The sequence below is a fragment of the Thunnus thynnus genome, chromosome 23, assembly GCF_963924715.1.
Source record: "Thunnus thynnus chromosome 23, fThuThy2.1, whole genome shotgun sequence".
Taxonomy (NCBI): Eukaryota; Metazoa; Chordata; class Actinopteri; order Scombriformes; family Scombridae; genus Thunnus; species Thunnus thynnus.
In genome coordinates, this window is record NC_089539.1 from 15,424,066 (window position 1) to 15,443,964 (window position 19,899).

The window sequence follows — 19,899 nt, forward strand, 5'->3', positions numbered from 1 at the left end:
TGGGTTGGCTTATGTGGTTTGTGTCATGAACCTTGTTTTTTAGAAGAAAAAGCAAGAAAATCCTGACCTTCAAACACATACCAAGAGTGGGAGGCAACAACGGAGGGGGAGACAGCGATACAGTGATACAGAAAGAGAGATTGATACAGAAACACAGGGTGGAGAAGTGGAACAGGGTACGACTGAAGAAGTAGATGAGTGGGAAAGGGAGAAAGAGAAAGCAGTAGAACAGGATGGATTTAAAGAATCAGGCCCTGATCCAGATTATGACGAGGAGGAGAGGAGCGGAGACTACGACTGGGAGACTGAGGAGGATGTAGATCGAGAGAGGGAAGGGGAGGAGGAGGAACTGGAGAGGAAGCGATTGGAGCTGGAGAGAGAGAAAATGGAGATGGAGAGAGAACTGGAGAGGGAGAGGACAGAGCAGGAGGGGGAGAGAGACTTAGAGAGAGAGAGGGAAGAATGGGAGAGGAGGAGGGCAGAGATGGAGAGGCGGCGGGAGGGGGATTATGATGAAGAAACTGGGCAGCCATACCCATATCCTCCAGAGTATTATTACCTAAAGGTAAGAGCAGATAGTACACTATATGATATTAACCCACTCGTTGTAACAAAACACTCTTCAACATGTTTTTTGCCTGTTATCAGTTAAAAATTAGATAGATTACATGTCCAATTTAATCATATAAAGTTATTAACTTACTATATATTTCTTGTGCAATAGGGACAACCGGGTGAGAATGGAAAACCAGGACGAAAGGTGAATAAAGCTGTTTTAAACCTGATAAAGCTCTTATAAGCATAGCTATCATTGTAGAGCCAGGTACCAACAAAAAAAGGTTATGAAGGGAAAAGATTTTAGTTTCTTTTCTCTACAATGACAAGATTTAAATGAAAAGTATCATTCAAATTTGGCAACTCAAATGGAAAAAAAAATCTCTCTTACCATACCTAGTGGGATCTAACCTTGCAGATAGTTTTGGTTTTATTTTTCCAGGTTTTGAGATATCTGTCAGATTTCTGACAATGTGATTCCAAATAATGGTGAATGGAATTTATTGAGAGTTGCTCACAGCTTTGAAAAATCACATTTGCCAAGAGAAAGAGTCTTACGTCCATGCTAGCAGCTCTGAGAGGCTGAGTGACAATGAAAAAATGATGATGTTGAGCAGATGTAGTTAATTAGTTAGTTAGTACCCAGCCCACATGGATTTACAAGACACCAAAATACAGTTGCAGTGGTGAAACATTTGTCAAACATAAACAAGAACACATCTTACATAACATTGCAAAAAAAGAACTTTATCCTCTGTACCAGGCTCCCCCCCGAAACACAGCTCAAGTTTCTTAAAATCATTCATCTAGAAACATCTCATCAGAAATAGAGGATGTTTTACTAAATAGTGTAGCCCTTAAATCATCATATAATGTGCAATAAAACATAAAATTTACTATAATGTTTACCATGTTTGCCATGTTAGTTTAGCCTGTTACCATGTTAATGTGATTTTGACCTGATAATGGCGCTAGAAAAGTCAGCAGATCACCAAAGTTATTACAATTCACCCTGTACCAAATTTGACTGCTTCCAATAGTTGTTGAGATATTTCAGTCTGGACCAAAGTGGTGGCCAACTGATCGACAGGCTGACACTGCCATCCCTTGAAGCCATGACACGAGTGGAGCTAAAAGTTCAATCTTGTCTTGCCTGAATTGGTGTTACCAAGACACTGAATGATCCACCTTACTGTGAATAGTTAGTTACTTTATATGGAAGAATTAGTCCTAATGAAAACTTGCTGTTAAATTTTTTTAATGTAATTTTTCAATGCTGAACCCCACAAACAAAATGCCATTCTCCTCCATTATACTGGGGTGGAGGCAGGAATCTCAGAGCCTGAAACCTGTGTGCATAAACCCACAACTATCTCTTTGGCTAGAAACCACTAGAGATGAGTGAGAAAAATTTGTTTTGTCATTTGGGTGAACCAACCCTTTTAACAGAAACATATCTTCTTATTGTCAAGATTTGCTAATGTCTTCCTCAAGCATATCCTGAGTAAAAGCATTGTAATTATCATCCCAAGATCATAGAGCAAGAATGACAGTTGTCACATGAAATGTGCCACCGGTTCATAAAAATATCATCGTTGCTCTCCCCGCCTACCCACATTGCGTCAGTAAATGACATCAGAGCTCAGGGAGAACTTCTCTCCCGTCTCGCCTGTCAGTAAAGCCAGTCGAGCTCAGGCCTTTGATGTCCCATGCTCTATTTCTGTTTGACTGTGAGACAGTAGATTAAAGCAGACATTAATAATTCCCCTTGTTAAACATGCTGACAAGTCTGCTTATACTTTTTTTTATTTCAAATTCCTCTGTGTTGGTTTATTTTGGCCCACGAAAAAGGATATGCTGAGCTTTATAATTGATATGTGCTCTTTTTTATCCACTTTTCAGGGTGAAATTGGTGAAAAAGGGCAAAAGGTATATACAAGGTTCATTTGTAATCATGATTGCCACAATCTTTTAGTTTGTGACAGAAAAAATTGGGAATTTAGATTGTAATTTAAAGGCATGACAGTGAAACATTGTTTTGTGTGTTCAGGGAGAGCCTGGCATCGGCCACAGGGGGCCAGAAGGCCAGGCTGGTCCTCCAGGACAGAAGGTAAAATTCACTGTAAAAAAAAAAAAAAAGTCACTGTAAAAAATGACGTCACTTTGATTGACTTTGTTTCTCATCACAGTTTTAATGTGGGGAATTTAATTGGCTCAGTGATTCACTTGCTCATTTGAAATTGTGTATGAGCATATAAATTGATTTGAATTGAATTGACATCAAGGACTTAATTTGAAAGCAATTATTCAAATGCAATAGAGGAGCTGAATAATTACATTACATGAAACAAGTGACCTTTAACAGTGTTTCTGCCAAACTTTTCATTTTTCCCTTATCTTTCTCTGTCTTTTATTTTTTTAATCCATGTGTTACCTCAGGGAGAACCAGGTGAGCCAGGACCTCCAGGTGCTCAGGGCATCCAGGGTATCCGTGGTAACCCTGGCATCCAGGGCATCCCAGGCCTTAGGGGTCTCCATGGTGACCCAGGAAATCCAGGTAGAGAGGTACATCATCATATATCATCTTACAAGTTGCCATCAAACTCTCTTTGATCAGGGACAGAACAAGACAGTGGAAGTATGTAAATAGATGCTGTTTAAGTGTGAATTGAAGTAGAATAAGGTGGAGAAACAGGTGTAGAGAAGGTTGTACCATTTGGTTTGAAAGAAACTATATTACTTCACTACATGAAAAGTGGTGTAAGGTAAGTTTTTTTGTGTGTTGATGCAGGGAGAGAGGGGTAAACGGGGTAGAAATGGATCACCAGGAGCTCCTGGACTTCGAGGAGCACCAGGACCTCATGTAAGCAATACACCTCTTTAACTTTTTTAAAATTTATTTTATCTTTACATTTTCATACCTGATTGATTGCCAACCGGAATGAAGGTTAACCATACTTTCTTTTGCAACCACTGCATCTCTCTAATAAAGGGTCCTCCTGGTGTGTCTGGAGTAAAAGGAGAAAAGGTACAAGATTTTACATGATTTTACCTAAAAGAGATTCTCAAATCTCACTTAATTTTTTTTGTCCCCTAAGCTTTCATCCACATATTTTTTCTCAGTGAATGGAGTTGCTGGAGTTGCTCAGATGTCAAGGAGATTATTTTGTTGTTATCACATTTATAGAATTTCTGTCACAAAGTCGTGATAGGGGAAGATTATATTATTATAACCCGAGTTTCTGTTCAAGGATGGCGAGAGAAACACCTCGCAAGCTCCACCTTTGTGTTGAGAATTTGTTTTTCTAAGATCAAGAGTAAGCCACATCATGATATCTCACTTAGAACTAATGGTGTTTTGCTCGGTACAAGAGTCCTAGATCAAATTATAAGTATTGATGTTGATGTTTGCAGCAGCCACATACTGTGTTTATATCATCATCATTTTACAATTGTGTTTGTTACTTCTAACAATGTGCAATGTATAAAATGTTAATTATGACTCCCTTATTCTCATCATCAGGGTGACAGTATTCCTGGAGAGCCTGGTGGCAGGGGGTTATCTGGTTTTCCTGGCAGAAGGGTGAGTTCAGCTTCAGACAACATCCATTAAAATGACATCAGGATCGGGAAATATCTACTGGGACAATTACAATATCTCTCCATCTGGTTTTGTTTTTCTCTCATCATTGTTCTCCAGCTCTGATGTTTTGCATTTTTAAAGCAAAACAAATCTATAGCTAGTTATACTCACACTACCCATTAAAACTTAATGTAACCAGTATGTTTAGTGATGCTAGTGTATTATGCTGAATATGTGTTTTATTTCAGGGTGATACAGGGACTCCAGGTGTTAAAGGAGCTCCAGGAAATATAGTAAGTATGTCATTATGGAATATCACTTGAGAGCATTTAAGTTCCACTTATGTACACTTTAAGATAAAATCTTTTTCTTCTACCTTCCCTCATGTTCTAGGGTCCAAAAGGTTTGCGTGGCAGCAAAGGTGAAAAGGTGAGGTGTTTTCCCATAACTGACACCGACACCGTATAAAATCTTTGCTGATAATGCAGTTTCATTTTATTTTAATTATCATTTTCATATGATTCCTTCACTTGAAAATATCATAAGTGAAATTGTAATTTTTGTGTAATTTTGCAAATATTCCGCCTTAAATCAAAACATGCAAATTTGAATTCCCTGATTGCAGCAAACAAGACTTTGGAAGTCATTTGTTTAGGAAATTCCTCAAAAACTCTCTTCTTCAGGATGCAAAAATTATTTTGAAGAACAAGACAAAAAACTTGTACAAAAGGTTGCTCTAAATGTTAAGATGGAGAGAGCAGAGAGGATCTCTCACTGGCCTTGATACCTACAGTACTTTATACCTTGTTACAGACAAGTCGTCTCAGCAGGTGTCGAAATATAAATTAAGAGGTTAAACAAAAGGTAGCAGTACAAAGGAGTGAAACACAATAAATTACAAAAAGGTTGTCTTCATTTAAGTAAATCCTCCACACTTCATGTCAAAGTGAGCGGGGGGCCTTATTGATGCTTACAAACCACCTGTTACACATCACCCAAACGTACTCTATTAAACTGACATGTGTGAACCTCACAAGGGTGTTGAAGTAAATAAAAATGTCTTCCATGTTTTTTCTGCTGAAATTTTGCTTTTGCACGAGAGACAATTGTAGCTCTGAAAGGATGCATCTGGTCAACAGCAATGTTTCGTTAAACGATGCGCCATTTTTATCAAGGGAACTATACTGTATGTCAAGAAAGTGTTTCCCAGACTGTTACATCAGTAAAACCAGCCCGAACAGTTGACAGCAGAGATGAAAGATGATAGATGTTTGGACTCATTTTGTCTGTGTCAGCTTCAGATCTAAGTGCCTGTGTGTTGTAATGGAAATCCAATGTGATGAACCAGGCCACATACAACCATTCTTGCTATTCTCTGACCTCCTTCATCACCAAATTGTGATGTTTTTTTTCTATTTACACAGCAGTTTCTGTAAAATCTCAACTACACTATGCACCACAAGCATGAAGGTGCTGCCAATCCTGAGCATCAATGAACTTCTTGACCTTTTCTGCCTGCCTGCATGTACTTAATCTTTAATATTGACTCACTGTAGTGGTCGTTTTCATCAACAGTGAGGTGTGGTGTTTGAGAGGCCAACGTTGACATTTGAACGTCTAGATATTCCTACAGAGTGCTTTCATTTCTAAGATAGCAATTTCCCATTCATTGTGAAGTGTCAGTGGGTTCAGGTTGCGTTGATAGGAGTGATGTCAGTTGTCAGTCAGATTGCCTTCATATTTATTTGTCTGCTCTCTACTCAAGTGTCCTTGTATGATTTATTTATCATTCCTTTCAAATACCACTAAACCTTGGCCGGGTTGTGTAAACCAATCTTTCATGACATTTTATCAAAGGTAGATTATACTGGACTGGATTTGGTTATAACGTGAAAGGATTTGATAAAATTCTGTGAACAGCACTGCAGCAAGAGATATGAAGTAATCTGTGTAGTTTTTGTTGACATCTGGAAATGATTGAATCATGTTTGGAGAGTTATTTTAAAAAGGATCTTTCTTTCCAGGGTGACCGCGGGTTACCTGGAGTTAGAGGAGAACGGGTATGATGATTTGCATGTTGGTCTGTTGGTGAATCACAATTGGTTTATTTAGCTGTGGCAATTATACATTACAGATAAATCATGCAGAACAAATGGCTTCACATACAGTATTGAATATCATACAAGCCCAAACACAAACACACAAAAAGTAAACATAAATCCATATTAATTGCTTTGTTATTTGTTACGAATTACATTGATTTGCACCTTGAATTCACAGTTTAATTCCTTTCTACAGGGAAGTGTGCTTCAAATGCAAGGACCCCGTGGGGTTAAGGGTTTCAAAGGGGACGCGGTGAGATCTTACACAAGTTGTTGTCATTCTATTCCTCCAACAATTGCTGTGCAAGTAACATAATGTGAATTAAGTATTTATTTTACCATTTTGGTTTGTTTCAGGGTGAACGAGGCCCACCAGGTTTTGATGGAGATAAAGGAGAAAAGGGTGAAGATGGTCCCCCTGGATTCAAGGTAATACATCTTAACGCAAAGAATCAAGCTGTTCACAGGACAACTTCAGCATCTTTTTGCAGTGAAGTTTCCTTGGAAAAGATAATGGTTCGGTGCCACGTTTAAGGGCATCTCAACAGTGATGTTACAGCAGTCATATTAAAATCTCTGATACACAATTAACAGCTTGTTTGGTGCTTAGATGATCATCAGTGGCACTGAATTTTGTCACCTAAACCACAATAAATGGTATTATTACTGAGAGTATTTTAAATTATTTTTGAAAGGGCGTTAAGGGTGATGCAGGCACTAAGGGTGCGTTGGGACGGTTTGGAGCACGAGGACCAGTAGGCCAGAAGGTTAGTAAGAGTTTATTGTAATTTCTTCACACTGCAGCATTACTTTGATCATTCAATACTTTTTTTGGAGTACTGTGGGTGAATTTATTTTCTTTTCCTACAGGGAGATCCAGGGGAGCCAGGACTCAATGGAGTAAAGGTAAAACCACAAAAACAAACAAACAAACAATCATACAGGAGCCAAAATTCAGTATTACAATCAGGAAATGAAATAATATGTATGATGTGATTTTAAGGGCCGCAATGGGGCTCATGGAGTAGATGGAGCCAAAGGGGACAAAGGAGACATAGGATTGGACGGCCAGAAGGGCAATCAGGTACAGTGGAAAGCTAAATACAACTGATCATTAGCTCGTTCACCATCATATTACTTAGTTTTGTTTTTGTTTGTACAGGGTGACTCAGGAGAACCAGGCTTACCAGGAGAAAAAGGGGAAAAGGGAGAGAAGGTTACTTGAGCAGACTCAACCGTTGTGCTTGTTTTGATATCTGTAAATCCTTAAATAATTATATTGTTATATGCTTTCACAGGGATTTAGAGGTTTACCAGGACGCATTGGGAGTCCAGGCCTGGATGGAGAAAAGGTTAGGCCTGAATCAGGTCATCTGATCAGACTAAAGCAGAGTTATACGTTATCAAGAAGTCCTGTCATAAATCCTGATCATTCTGTTTATGTGACATATCAACATCGTGTCTTTGCAAAACAGGGAGATACAGGGATTCCTGGCACCCCTGGCATACCTGGACTGAATGGAGTCACAGGGCGCAAGGTACATCCACATACATGTTCACAAACATTTCTCTTTGTCTCTTTATCAAACATAAACAAATGTGACATATTTATTTTCATTTGCATTTTCCCATTATGTGTCCACTTTAGGGTGACAAAGGAGAAGGAGGTATTAATGGTGTTGATGGTGAGCCAGGAGAGAAAGGGGATAAGGTCAGTGATTATTATTAATCACAGTTGTATTTTGTTTAATTTCCAGTAAAAACTGAAATTAAAATTCACTGTTTTGTCTTTTTCTATAATCTTTTTTATGTTTAGGTTGTGTTAAAACACCAGGAAAATGTATTTGTATTTACTCCTGCAAAGAAAAGAACCATAGTGTGTTTAATTTACTCCTAATGTTGTTCTTGCTCCATGCAGGGTACAGCAGGTTTCCCAGGTTTCCCAGGGTTTAAGGGGTCAGAAGGGAATCCAGGAAGGGATGGGGATGAGGGAGCACCAGGAGCCCCAGGACCCCGTGGGGACACAGGACCAAAGGTACAATATACCTGCTCCCTATTGGGGATATATGTTGCTGACTTTTTATCTTCATTCTGCAGTGATAATACATTATAATGCAGATAAATGGAAAGAAAAATGGAACAAAAGTTATAAATATTACAGCTTAATTATCTCATTGTATCAAAAATATCAACCTGTTCTCATAATCACAACTTCACTGCTCAATTTTCTCAAGATGAAAAATTAATAGTTGTCTAGCTGTTCTCTTCTGACAAGGACGTATTTGAATGTTGTCCCTCTAATTGGTAGGCAATGTCATGTCTGCCTGTCGGATCCTCATTACAGTAAAACTGTTGATCGGTGATTTCTCCTGACATTGTCAGATCTGTCAGGCTGAGATGACAAAGATAGACTCTTAAAGAAATAGTTGGACATTTTGGGAACTACACTTTCTTGCCAAGAGTTAGATGAGAAGATTAATACCACTCTCACAGAAGAGAACGATATCGATCTTCTCATCTAACTCTCCGAGAAGAAGTCAAAGTTAAAAACAAGGGCATATTTATAATATATAATGGCATATTTAAGTCATGATTTGATGAAAACAGTGTTTGATATCTTGAGAACATGATTAAACCTTTATCTCAAGATAACAGGTAGGAATAAAATATAAACATTCCAATTTGTTTTCACGAGTTGTGACCATGAAATGATGGGCCTAAAAAAGGTATTAACAACCCTGACCAGTCTGACTGGATGACGCAAACCAGTAGTGTAGTTGAAGTGTATAGAGGAATAACTGTGTCTGTGTTTTTAATGAAGTATATTCACCCGATCACAAGCCTAATTACCACTACCGAAACGGAATTGTGCAGTCATAGTATAGTGACAGCAGTCCTACAGCACAGAAAAGCCATGGAGCTGAATCAGAAGCAACTATAAAGTTATATATACAGTATTTGTCCTGAGGGTAAGTTACATATAAATTATATGTGGTATCAGAGTCTTGATCTGCTTTTGAGATACTTACAGGACAAATGAGTCTGTAGTGAGGTCTTGCAACACACTGAGGTCATTATTAATCACTGATGGGGCATAAATAGCTAGAAACTAATTCAACTATGTCACTTTAAATAAAACATACAGTACAAAAAGTCCAACTTACAAGAGAAAAGACTGAAAGTGTGACAACACAGCGGACAGAAGAATGAGCTGAGCTTGATTACAGTCATCACCACGTCTGCGTCTAGCTCAGACAGAATGGCAGCATGCGCTCTGTATACTGCAGCAGTGAATACAGCAGAGACATGCCCTTAATTAACACACACACACACACACACACACACACACACACACACACACACACACACACACACACACACACACACACACAGAGGTCTATTTCTGTCTGCAGCTTTCAAGTAATATCTTACTCAATTAGCGCCTTTCAGCTACAATTACTAGACTCTCAGTGTCGACAGAGAGTGGCTGGAAACCTCTAATGAGGATATTCCGAGGACGGACCTAATTGGGAGGAGTCTGTCGTTCGTACTGTTTAGAGGAAAGATGGATGAGCAGGGATGAGTTGTGCTGCAATGCGTTCTTTTCTTGTTAGCATAAAAGTTCTGTGTGGAAGATTAAAAGAAACTTGTAATGTGTTTTCTTTGTGTGCACTTTTTTTTTTAATGTCAAACAGGGAGAGAGGGGCAGAAGAGGCAGATTGAAGCCTTGTCAGAGGGGAGCACCTGGGACTCCTGGACAAAGAGGAGAAAGTGTGAGAGTCATTTAGGAACACACACCCATTCACTTCTTTAAACACACTAATAGAATAGAAAGCAGATGTCCCATCAGCTCTCCTAGAGAGCCTCTCGAGGCTTCGCTTCTGTAACTCAGTGGATCTTACCATAGATGGTTTTTATTTAGCGTTTTTCTGAAAAGTTAAAGAATGTTGTGTTGGGTTTTCTGTTCTTATGTAAGATTAAAAAAGCACTTTTTTCATTACATAAGATAACAATTATTTTATGAGCATTCGACTACAGCATGAACATGAACTGGCAGGGACTCGTGGAATATGTTGCCAACTTGAAATGTTGTTTCAAGCTGCATTAACAGACTTTTTTTGCCACCTGGGAACAGTGGACATAAGCTGTTAACACAACAATGACATATTATAACCTTATAAAGTTGATATGGTGCATGTGGAAGTAAATAGTTGCCTATTTACAAATCCAGCAAACATGGAGCAACATTATCATTCATTTGGAGTCATGTTTTTGGTCACCTGGTTAATGTAAGTCCAATATTCACTCTACTTTTAGCTCTATTTTAGTCTCTGACAACTCTTGAGGGAAATATCTGCCTGCTAAATGCTTTACTATGTTCACCAGCTTGTTACTTTTTTGCTGAAAACAGCTACTGACTGGAAATGGCACTATTAGATCGGTGAGAGTAAACAAAAACTGTAAAGTTGTTGGTGGTATAAATTTGTGTTTTTCCTGCAGGGTGCATTGGGGACTGGAGGAGCAAAGGGGGACAAGGGAGAGCCTGGACTCTCAGTATGTGTTTAACACACACACATATACATACAGAGTTTGCAAAATTGGGAAGTTAATGAAATGACTTTGATTATTGTCCTTCTCTGTGTCAAGGCTGACGAAGTGAAGGAGCTGGTCACCCAGGAGGTTGTAGAAAAGTGTGGTAAGTGTGAAAGAGAGAGAGAAAGGTTATGCGTATGTGTGTGTTTGGTTGGTGTCATGTTACTTGGACATTTTGAACCCTCTATGTGTGTGTATGTACATTTATCCAAGAGTGAATAAACGTGTGCCTCCAGATAGACCTTCATATTCTGTAAGTGTGTGTGTGTATGTGTGTGTGTGTGTGTGTGTGAGAGAGAGAGTGTTTGTTGTAGAGCTCCTGTGGCAGCAGCATGGCACCCGTGTGTGTTGTGCCATCTGTTATGTTCTCTCAGAGGAACACACACCATGGTGCCAGCAACAGTAGAGCCATTCACAAACACGAGACTGCCATTAAGTAGGACGCCTCACCAAGAATCCACCACACTTACAAAACACTTACAGGATGGTTCTGCTTATCGTTTACCTTTCTGCCATTACGAGAACTTACTCATAATTTACTTCAGTGTCGAGTTTTCTTAGGTAATAAGCTTGTTTGAAAGCCGATATCCATAATCATTTGTATCATATAATTTATTGCATGATTTTAAATCATCTCTAAATGAACTCCAACAGGTATTTCTCACCTTTTATGCAGTAAGTAAACAGTAAATCTTTGATAAAGCTAGAGTCCCTGCTGTTTACTGTTTGTGGTGACACACTGTTGCTTTTCAGACACTTTTATTTACCTTTTGTAGGGGAGATTGATTGAAGATATATTCATATTTGTGAAGAATATATATGATTTCAGCCACATGTCTTATACCACAATATATTTGGTGAAAAGATGTGTTTTTAATCACTTTTAGGGTCTCACTGCTGCTGGAAGAGCTCTACAATGAAGTCTTGGTCATGATGGCACAAACTAAGAAACTAAAGTCCACGTTGAAAACACTTAAAATTGTTATTTACTTGTGTCAGACACAAACGTCTGTCACTGAATCCTTTATTTCAAAAGTATGTTGATGCAATGAAAGTATAGTATAAAATTTAAATATGTGAATATGTTTGGATCATTACAGGGTTGGAATACAAGTTCATGGTGAAGTCTGTGGATCCTGATGGAACAACCAAGGTGACTGACAATAAAAATAAGCCAGAAGATGTAGTAACATCCCTTTCTCATGACCTCAACGAGGAAGAGGTGGAAGAAGAAGGTGAAGAAGTGGAAGAGGAAGAATATGGAGAAATGACCAGTCCTGCCCCGGTGATCCTGGGAGAAAAAGGGATCCTACCAAACCGCACTGGTAATAATAATAGTCTTATGTAACTTATACACGTGACACAAGGAACTATCATCAGGGTCCACGCCTCTGGCCAAACACACAGCCGAGCCTAAAATATGATTTTCAAAATGACTCAGTTGTCCCGGCAACATTTTTTTTTTTTTTTTTTTCAAACTTATGTGGAACAGCTGTGATGAAGGCAGTTTTTCTTATTTTGGGACACCTCATAGTGCATTGTCATGTTTACATCTTGGTCACTTTTGTATTCTTTCATAGTCAATTTAATTCTTGGTTTGATTAGATTTAACACTGGTAACTTAGCCTGAAACATGTTGCTGTGGTTACCTGTAGCTTTATACACTGCACTTTGATATTCATGAGTTATAACATTATTATTTTTATGATTAATATAATTTAGGATGATGTGTGTCAGACCATTCAGTTGTGCTCAATAGCACCATCATTAGGTCAGCCTGCAACAACACTACACACAACAAACTGGGACACCTCAAACACAGTTACAATCAACAGTTTACCTGCATCCCAGATGGACACCTGACAGCCAGCGGCATGTTTCACCAAAGTTTGACATGTTAAACTAATCAAATAAAACCACACCTGTGCTCATGCATGAGCATATGAGAGGACTGTAGACCGCTGTAATTGTGTAATTTTCAAGTGACAATGATTTGTGTGTTTGCCACCATTTGCAATCTGCTTGTAATGTAAAATTGTTTTTGTGAAATGGGCTCCAGAGATCATGAATTTAAATTTTCCGGAGCCATGGTAAAAAAACAACAACAACAACAACAAAAAAAAGAAATGTAAGTGTTGCAAGGTAAACCTAAAGGTTGCGTCACTGACTACAACTATATATGGTTTTACACACTTTAAGGTCAACACTGTAGAGAAATTCAAGTCAGTTTGCTATGTGCAGTCGATACATATTGAGCAGAGGGATCTGAGGGGGACAATTACACAGCAAAACTCTAAGAGTTGCAGCTCTCAGACTGTGGCTGTTACATCAGCATGAAGACAAAACACAAAAAGAGTTAAACAAAGGGTCAACATGTAGCAAGAGATCACGCAATATTTCATGAAGCTCATTAGTGCATATAGCCCGCGGGTAAGAATATCTTTCTGCATCCCAATTTATTGTAATTCTTGCTTCAGGAATTAAAACCAGGAAAATCATCAAAGAGTGAGACTGTCATTGCCCATTGTCAATGTCAGCATGTTTATTCACAAATTACGCAGCATTAGATGTGAAACAGTGACATTTAGCTCGTTTTGTGTACAATATAGTAAATATGCACAAACACAGTATGGCACACTCAATAAGAAGAATAACTCTAAATAGACAAGGCCATTTATAAAATAAAGATTTCCAAATCTACCAGCTTCTGCTCTGAATTTTACCTCCAAGTCTGAGTATCATTCATATTAATACACACTCGCTGTTTTCAAGGATTATTATCAGCTCTTTCTTCTGCTTGCTCTTTAGAACAGACAAATTCAATCCCATTGTCCACACTGAGCCCTAAACAATGAAACTCTGATATACTTTGAATCAGTGCTAAAGTGTGAAATACTCAAAATGTTTTATGAGGAATGGGAAAGCGCTTTGTGAAATAGCACATTAAAGGAGGCGGAAATTCTTGCCCAGTAAAGTGTGAGTTTCATATGTAATTTAATCAAATGAATGAAGCATAGTGTTTGTTCAGGCAGAGTGCTGACGTCATGCTTCTATTAGCCGATTCATTCATGCCTCACAGCCACTCGCTCATTTTCCAGCTGTGTGCCTGTCAGCTTGACTAGTGACGCCCAGTCATGTTCCTGCAGGTGTACAGCGAGGCCATTATAACCTGACACTTCTTTACTCTGCGATTTAGCTAAGTTGTAATGGTCACGTATATGTTTGTTAAGGCAAAATCTTTGTTGTTTCTCAGATTGCTTGAGAGCTCCCTCAAAGAGCAGAACCTTTTTCTGCTGTGTGCTACTCTACTATACTTGTATAAATGGCTGTAAATGGTCAATTCCTTGACGTTAGTGTCTCTGACGGAACAGAGTGTTTGTTTTCCATTTTCTGAAAATGAGGCATGTTGCTTGATCAAATCAGATGAAAAGAAATCAACAGAGTGTCTTCCTAGAAGAAAGATACAGAAAAAAGTGCTCACTGACGTGTACCTGTACACCTTTCATTCCAGCTCTGTCAATTATTTTTTTAAGATTTTTTTTTGTTTTTGCTTCCACCCCTGGCTTCAACGTCAGCGTGCTATGAATTTTGTAATTTGTGTTGCAGATTTACAGAGAGCTTGTGTAAGATCTCAAAAAGTCTTTGAATGAAAACTTCAGTATATGGCTATTGACTGAATAGTCAAAATGTCAAATGTTGGTCTAGTAAAGGTGACTGTTTCTTCTTTCTGGTCTTCAGACTCTCTTGAGGAAGGGACTATGAAGTGGGGCCAGAGGAAAAAAAGAAGGGTTTTTGGAACAGACACTGCTGGTGAGTGGCCAAAACGACAGATTTCCTTCTTATCTTTTTTCCTCCCCTCTTCCTTCCCTTGTTTACTCACCCCGTATATCACTCTTGTTAATTTTGTGTGTGTGTCTGTTTCCCCCAATATTTTCATATAGCCTATGAGTAATGAGTTGCTTGAAATTGTTAACTAACATCTTTTTGGTCTGGCTGCTGTTGGTCAAGAAAAGCTCTAATGCAGAAACTACATAATGCATAAACCATATCTAGTTTTCTATTTTTATACATGTTAATACACACATACAACGAGTGAATAAGACAAATTTGGAGTTGTTGAAAGGCACTTTAGAGTGAGCTGGGTTAGCCGTTTTCTTCACATCTAACTCACAATAAGACAGCAAAGAGGAAATAATTGCTTTTACACAAATTCTTCGACCCGCAGGTACAGCAGGTCTTTATCATTTCCTTTGTGAAACCTTCTTAGACTTATTATCTCCTGGAGTCTTTATGACCCCACTTATAGATAAATATATTGTCTTCTAAGTATTCTTAAGTTGATATCAGTGAACACACTCCTTGGACATGCTGCAAATGTTTTCAGAGTATTTTTGCAGTATGTCCAACACCTTGAATTTGGTAAAAAGAAGAAATAGGGAAAATCTACAGCATCTCAATTTCTAATGTAGCTATAACCTTTTTAAAAAAAAAAATTTTTATACGGACGTTTTCTGTCTATATTAAAGAGGGCACAGTAGAGAGGGGAGAGAGAGGGGATGACAAACAGCAAATGCCCCCAGCTCGACTCAAACCGGGGACACTGCAATTACATGGTCAGTGTCTGAAACAAAACCATTAGGATGTCCTGTATAATTAACTTTTATATTTTAACTGTTTTTTCACCCACATGCTGCAGACCGCTGCCTGGAGCCCATGTCAGAAGGTGCCTGTTCAGAATATGTGCTGCTCTGGTACTTTCACTCTCACTCAGGGGAGTGCAGGCCGTTTGTGTACGGGGGCTGTGGCGGCAACCAAAACCGATTCTCCTCAAGACAAGAGTGCCAGAGTTGGTGTGTGATGGAGAAAACAGGTAGGGGTGCCAATCATATCACCTACATAATACACATTGTAACAGCTAATCCGATCAGTAAGAAATCATGCTTCAAAGAGGTTTTGGTTGAACAGTACAGTATGAAAGGGAGGAAACTGTAGATGCAAATATGGTCATTAAGACTATACAACATTCTTGTTGACCTTTATCATAGTGATTTAACACTTCATTGGATTTTCACAGGCACTGAACCCCGGAGATGAAGCCAGCAACCCCAAAACAAGATGCAAATGTGTGTACATGATTGTGTAAAATGTGATGTTTTACTGTATATTGTTCTTATTTATATATTTCTGGCTTTTTTTCAAATTTGTTGTACGAACAATAAGTCGGAAATTAAAATGTGAGTGTTAAAAACAGGTGTATTTCTGAAAATATAACTGACATTAGAGTGAGTTTTTGAATGTCCAAAGTGATGAATATCAACACTACTGAAAAATTAAATCCGTCTTAACTTTTGTGATGTCGTTGTCGTGCCTTGCTCTTCACTCCTCTGCTCTCACGCTTTACATCACGTCACCTTTCTTATGTTTTGTCAATCGCTCCGCATCCTGTGTGGTACGAAAAATAAGAATCTGGTAGCTGATTGCCTGCTGCCACCTCCAACACTACATATGTTCATTTGGCAGGGGGTGTTATGGGTCAGGCTGGGAGCCAGATGAGGGGCCAACAGGGGCCCAGTAAGGGAGATCACGCAGGACTCTCCATCAGACCGACGCAGCAGTAGCAGGGGATTCCTGCGTGGGTGTTGGTGTGGGGGCAGCACGCGTTGGAGGTTTTTTTCTCTTCTGGCAGTGTGACATGTGAAAATACACGACACAGCTCAGATTCTCAAGTTGTCACTGGTTGATGTTTTGAAGAGAATCCCGTTGTATTCGTTTTTTTATTTACTTGTTGTGCTTACTCCGTTTATAGTGTTAAAATTTAGTATCTGCTGCTATGCAAGTGCAACATTCAGCACCACCTGGTCTGCTAAATTGAAGTCAGCTCCTCAGAGGGTGGTTTACTGAGAGCAATCCATATTTAAAGCAGAATTATCATTCACATCAAAGTGATTGATGAAGCTTTTGGAGAAAGCCTCCAACAGCTCCTTCACATTAGTCACGATTCTGCACTATCATGTGCTCCCACATGCTGAGATGCTTCATAGGTCTGCAAGATACAGTTACACCACAACCCCCTGCTAACTACAACTACTCATGAACTATGACAGGTCCCACACTGCAAAAAATAATGAACTTAACAACAGTTTAGTTTTGAGCTTTCAAATCATTTGTAGATGTATATTTTTAATTCAAAATAGGTCAACTTATGCATTAGATAATTTCACTTATTTCCACATCAAAATTTTAAAAAAATATCTAAAAATTATTTATTATATCTATAAGATGATATTTATCAGGTGTTTAACACTCAAAATTTTGGCTAATTTGCTTCCTCAGGACTGTGTGGGAGTGGTTCAATCGGATTTGACTGACAGCGCTGGCAACATAAGCAAAAAACTCCACAACTGTTTTCATAACTTCATTCAAATATGGAAAAACCCTGATTGGTGCATGAAAATACATGATATCATCTAGAGGCAAGGACAAACACACAAATACAGAACTATGTTGTGAAATAACCAACTTTATAGCTTCATGTAAATGCTCATAGTAAGAAGCCTGATTGAGAGAGGATGTTTTTAGGGCCTTTAAGTTAAGTGGTAATGTCTTAAAATGCCACAGATGGCTCCACCAGTATGTAAGACAGTGAACATTCAAGAAGACCTTTAAACAAGTACATTTGCACCAGAAAGAGGTGAAAGTGTCTCTGGTTTTATTCTTTCTAAATTACTAAATATTTTAAGACTCAATACCAGAATAAAAAATGTGATGTGTGATCAATACACTTTACCGTAACCTTGACTTAGCCACCTTGACCTTGATGTAAACTGAGCAAAACGCCTTAATGCAGAGGGTTCTTGACATCCTATTTTAAGCTACTAACAGCAACATAATCCAGGCTAGTATGTTAAATGAAAATATGGTTTTCCATTGAAGTTGAAGAGTAAGTAATTCCATTTCAGAGATCAATTGCAGAGCAGAGGCCGCAGTGGGAGGACATCTCATTGCACAGTGTGTCATAGGCTGTGACTACTCCAGCTGTGAAGGCTTACAGTCATATTAATCCTACAATGAAGTTGCTCATTAGAGCTTGACCCAACACCCTTTGATCCTCTCCGTGCATGTTCCTTTTTCATTTCGACATGGTAACGTACATCCCTGCAGGTGGTTTCCATGGTGTGTGTTGTATGTATAAAGTTTTAATTAAAACTCAATGTTCTCCAGATCTTAGATATCATTCTTCTGTTGAAATCAAATAGCCACATATACAGCGTGCAAATCATGCACAGTGAGTAAACAATTCTCAAAAACACAGTCTGTGTGGTATCATTCACACATGTGAGTCCATTCCCTTAAGTTCAAAGAAAACAAATCATCATCGCTACATCAAAATATGTGAAAATGATGTCAATGGAGAAATTTGAAAGGGAAAAACTCACTGAACTTTGCATATTCTTTGTTTTACATACAGTTTCAGGTGTATCATATACATTTTGAATGCCATGCATGAGTGAGGTATATTAGGAGTATTATGACATTAAATGCCAAAAAGACATAAGAAACCTGCACTTCACTTAGCTACAAAAAGTTTTCATTAGTTTTCATTAAAACAATAAATATCACTTTTTAAGTAGCCACCATTTATAATAGGTTTATAAGCTGTAACTGATTACTTTATTAATGGTTAACAAATAATTTACTAATCGTTTAGTTTAGTTTAGTTTAGTTTAGTTTAGTTTAGTTTAGTTTAGTTTAGTTTAGTTTAGTTTAGTAGGATCCCCATTAGCCATTACATTAGGCAACAGCTACTCTTCCTGGTGTCCACATTTATAAATCAGTTTAGGTTTAGACTCTATTAGAAAGCAAGAAACTAGCTCAAAGGACAAAGCAATGTCTTGTCAGGAAGGATAAACAGCAGCCAAATCCAATCAATCAAGAAGTTGTAAATGTCCTACATTTGAACTATAAAGCATTAGTCAAAGATTTATAGACCATAATTTAAGGCATTAGTTACAACTTGTAAACCCTTAATAAAGGGTGCCTTATTAGAAAATCCTACCAATAATTATATGTTTGCACACAAGTGTGAAGAAGGGTAAGAGGCGACCTTTTATAAGTCCAAATACCACATAATATAATTAAACAGTTTGTTTCTCATTTAAGGAAATTAAATTCAGTGAGTCTTCTGTGCGACATCTCTAGGACACTTGGTAGAATAAGAAAAGAAGTGTACAATTCCTCTATTTTATATTTTACTAGTCTTAAGTTGAACAAAGTTCTGCCTGAACGATGGAGCATAGTGAGTGAATGGCTTGGAGCTGTCCGTGGTGCTGAACAGGCAGCCTGCATATCTAGAAGACTTTAACTAGTTAGTTGGGTTTTAATTAAAATTGTACAACTGTAAGAAATCATGATGTGAAGCGTAACCATCATAGAAATATTAGACAACGTCCTATTTCCTTTCTATCAGTTGTCGTGATGCTTCATGTTCACCGACAGGAGGTCACATTTACCAACTTTTTTTTCTTTCTTTTTTTTTTTTAATTTACCACTACATCACTGCATCACAACCAATGAGATAGCACATGGCAAACAAAATATCAACGGGATGACGTTGTTGCTGGCGTAGGGATGCAGTTTGACGGCTCCTACTAAATGAATGCAGTGGGAATGGACGAGCAAAACACTCCGCTGGTCAGACCCGTGCGCACTGCTGACCTCCGCACACACACACATACACACACACTTTATCAGGATTTCTTATCAAAAATTCACTTCTGAGGATTTCTGCTTGTTTTTTTCTCGGCAGGGATACGCGTTGGTTGCCCGCTTTAACTGTATTCTTTATTATAAGATACAAGTGGTAAGTTTTACGAAATTATTGCTTACATTTTTGTGACTCAATTGCCTTTTAAGCGTTGCCAACTTTCGATTAAACAACTTGCTTAAGAGTTAAGAGAAACTGAAATTACTCTGCTCTCAAAATACCGATCTTAAAATACATACTTATAATCCATTTTGCATAACAAGAGAATGAGTATATGGTGGAGGAGAAATTTTTAACACGTT

The 19,899-nt window shown here is 38.3% G+C and overlaps 1 protein-coding gene across 3 annotated transcripts in view; it reads left to right on the forward strand.

Moving 5' to 3' along the window:
* The window catches only part of col7a1l (collagen type VII alpha 1-like), a 60,262-nt gene extending 44,079 nt beyond the window's left edge, over positions 1-16,183 (forward strand). For all 3 annotated transcript variants that reach the window (XM_067582247.1, XM_067582249.1, XM_067582248.1), the window contains 28 exons: positions 44-565; positions 725-760; positions 2,458-2,484; positions 2,606-2,665; positions 2,995-3,120; positions 3,347-3,418; positions 3,548-3,583; positions 4,079-4,138; positions 4,387-4,431; positions 4,532-4,567; positions 6,163-6,198; positions 6,437-6,493; positions 6,598-6,669; positions 6,936-7,007; positions 7,111-7,146; positions 7,244-7,324; positions 7,403-7,456; positions 7,539-7,592; positions 7,716-7,778; positions 7,889-7,951; positions 8,159-8,275; positions 9,936-10,013; positions 10,741-10,794; positions 10,888-10,936; positions 11,934-12,158; positions 14,572-14,643; positions 15,530-15,703; positions 15,908-16,183. In XM_067582247.1, coding sequence (XP_067438348.1) covers positions 44-565; positions 725-760; positions 2,458-2,484; positions 2,606-2,665; positions 2,995-3,120; positions 3,347-3,418; positions 3,548-3,583; positions 4,079-4,138; positions 4,387-4,431; positions 4,532-4,567; positions 6,163-6,198; positions 6,437-6,493; positions 6,598-6,669; positions 6,936-7,007; positions 7,111-7,146; positions 7,244-7,324; positions 7,403-7,456; positions 7,539-7,592; positions 7,716-7,778; positions 7,889-7,951; positions 8,159-8,275; positions 9,936-10,013; positions 10,741-10,794; positions 10,888-10,936; positions 11,934-12,158; positions 14,572-14,643; positions 15,530-15,703; positions 15,908-15,927 — 2,397 coding nt within the window. In that variant the 3' untranslated portion in view covers positions 15,928-16,183. The remainder of the gene's footprint in view (positions 1-43; positions 566-724; positions 761-2,457; positions 2,485-2,605; positions 2,666-2,994; positions 3,121-3,346; positions 3,419-3,547; positions 3,584-4,078; positions 4,139-4,386; positions 4,432-4,531; positions 4,568-6,162; positions 6,199-6,436; positions 6,494-6,597; positions 6,670-6,935; positions 7,008-7,110; positions 7,147-7,243; positions 7,325-7,402; positions 7,457-7,538; positions 7,593-7,715; positions 7,779-7,888; positions 7,952-8,158; positions 8,276-9,935; positions 10,014-10,740; positions 10,795-10,887; positions 10,937-11,933; positions 12,159-14,571; positions 14,644-15,529; positions 15,704-15,907) is intronic.
* The last annotated feature ends 3,716 nt before the right edge of the window (positions 16,184-19,899 follow it).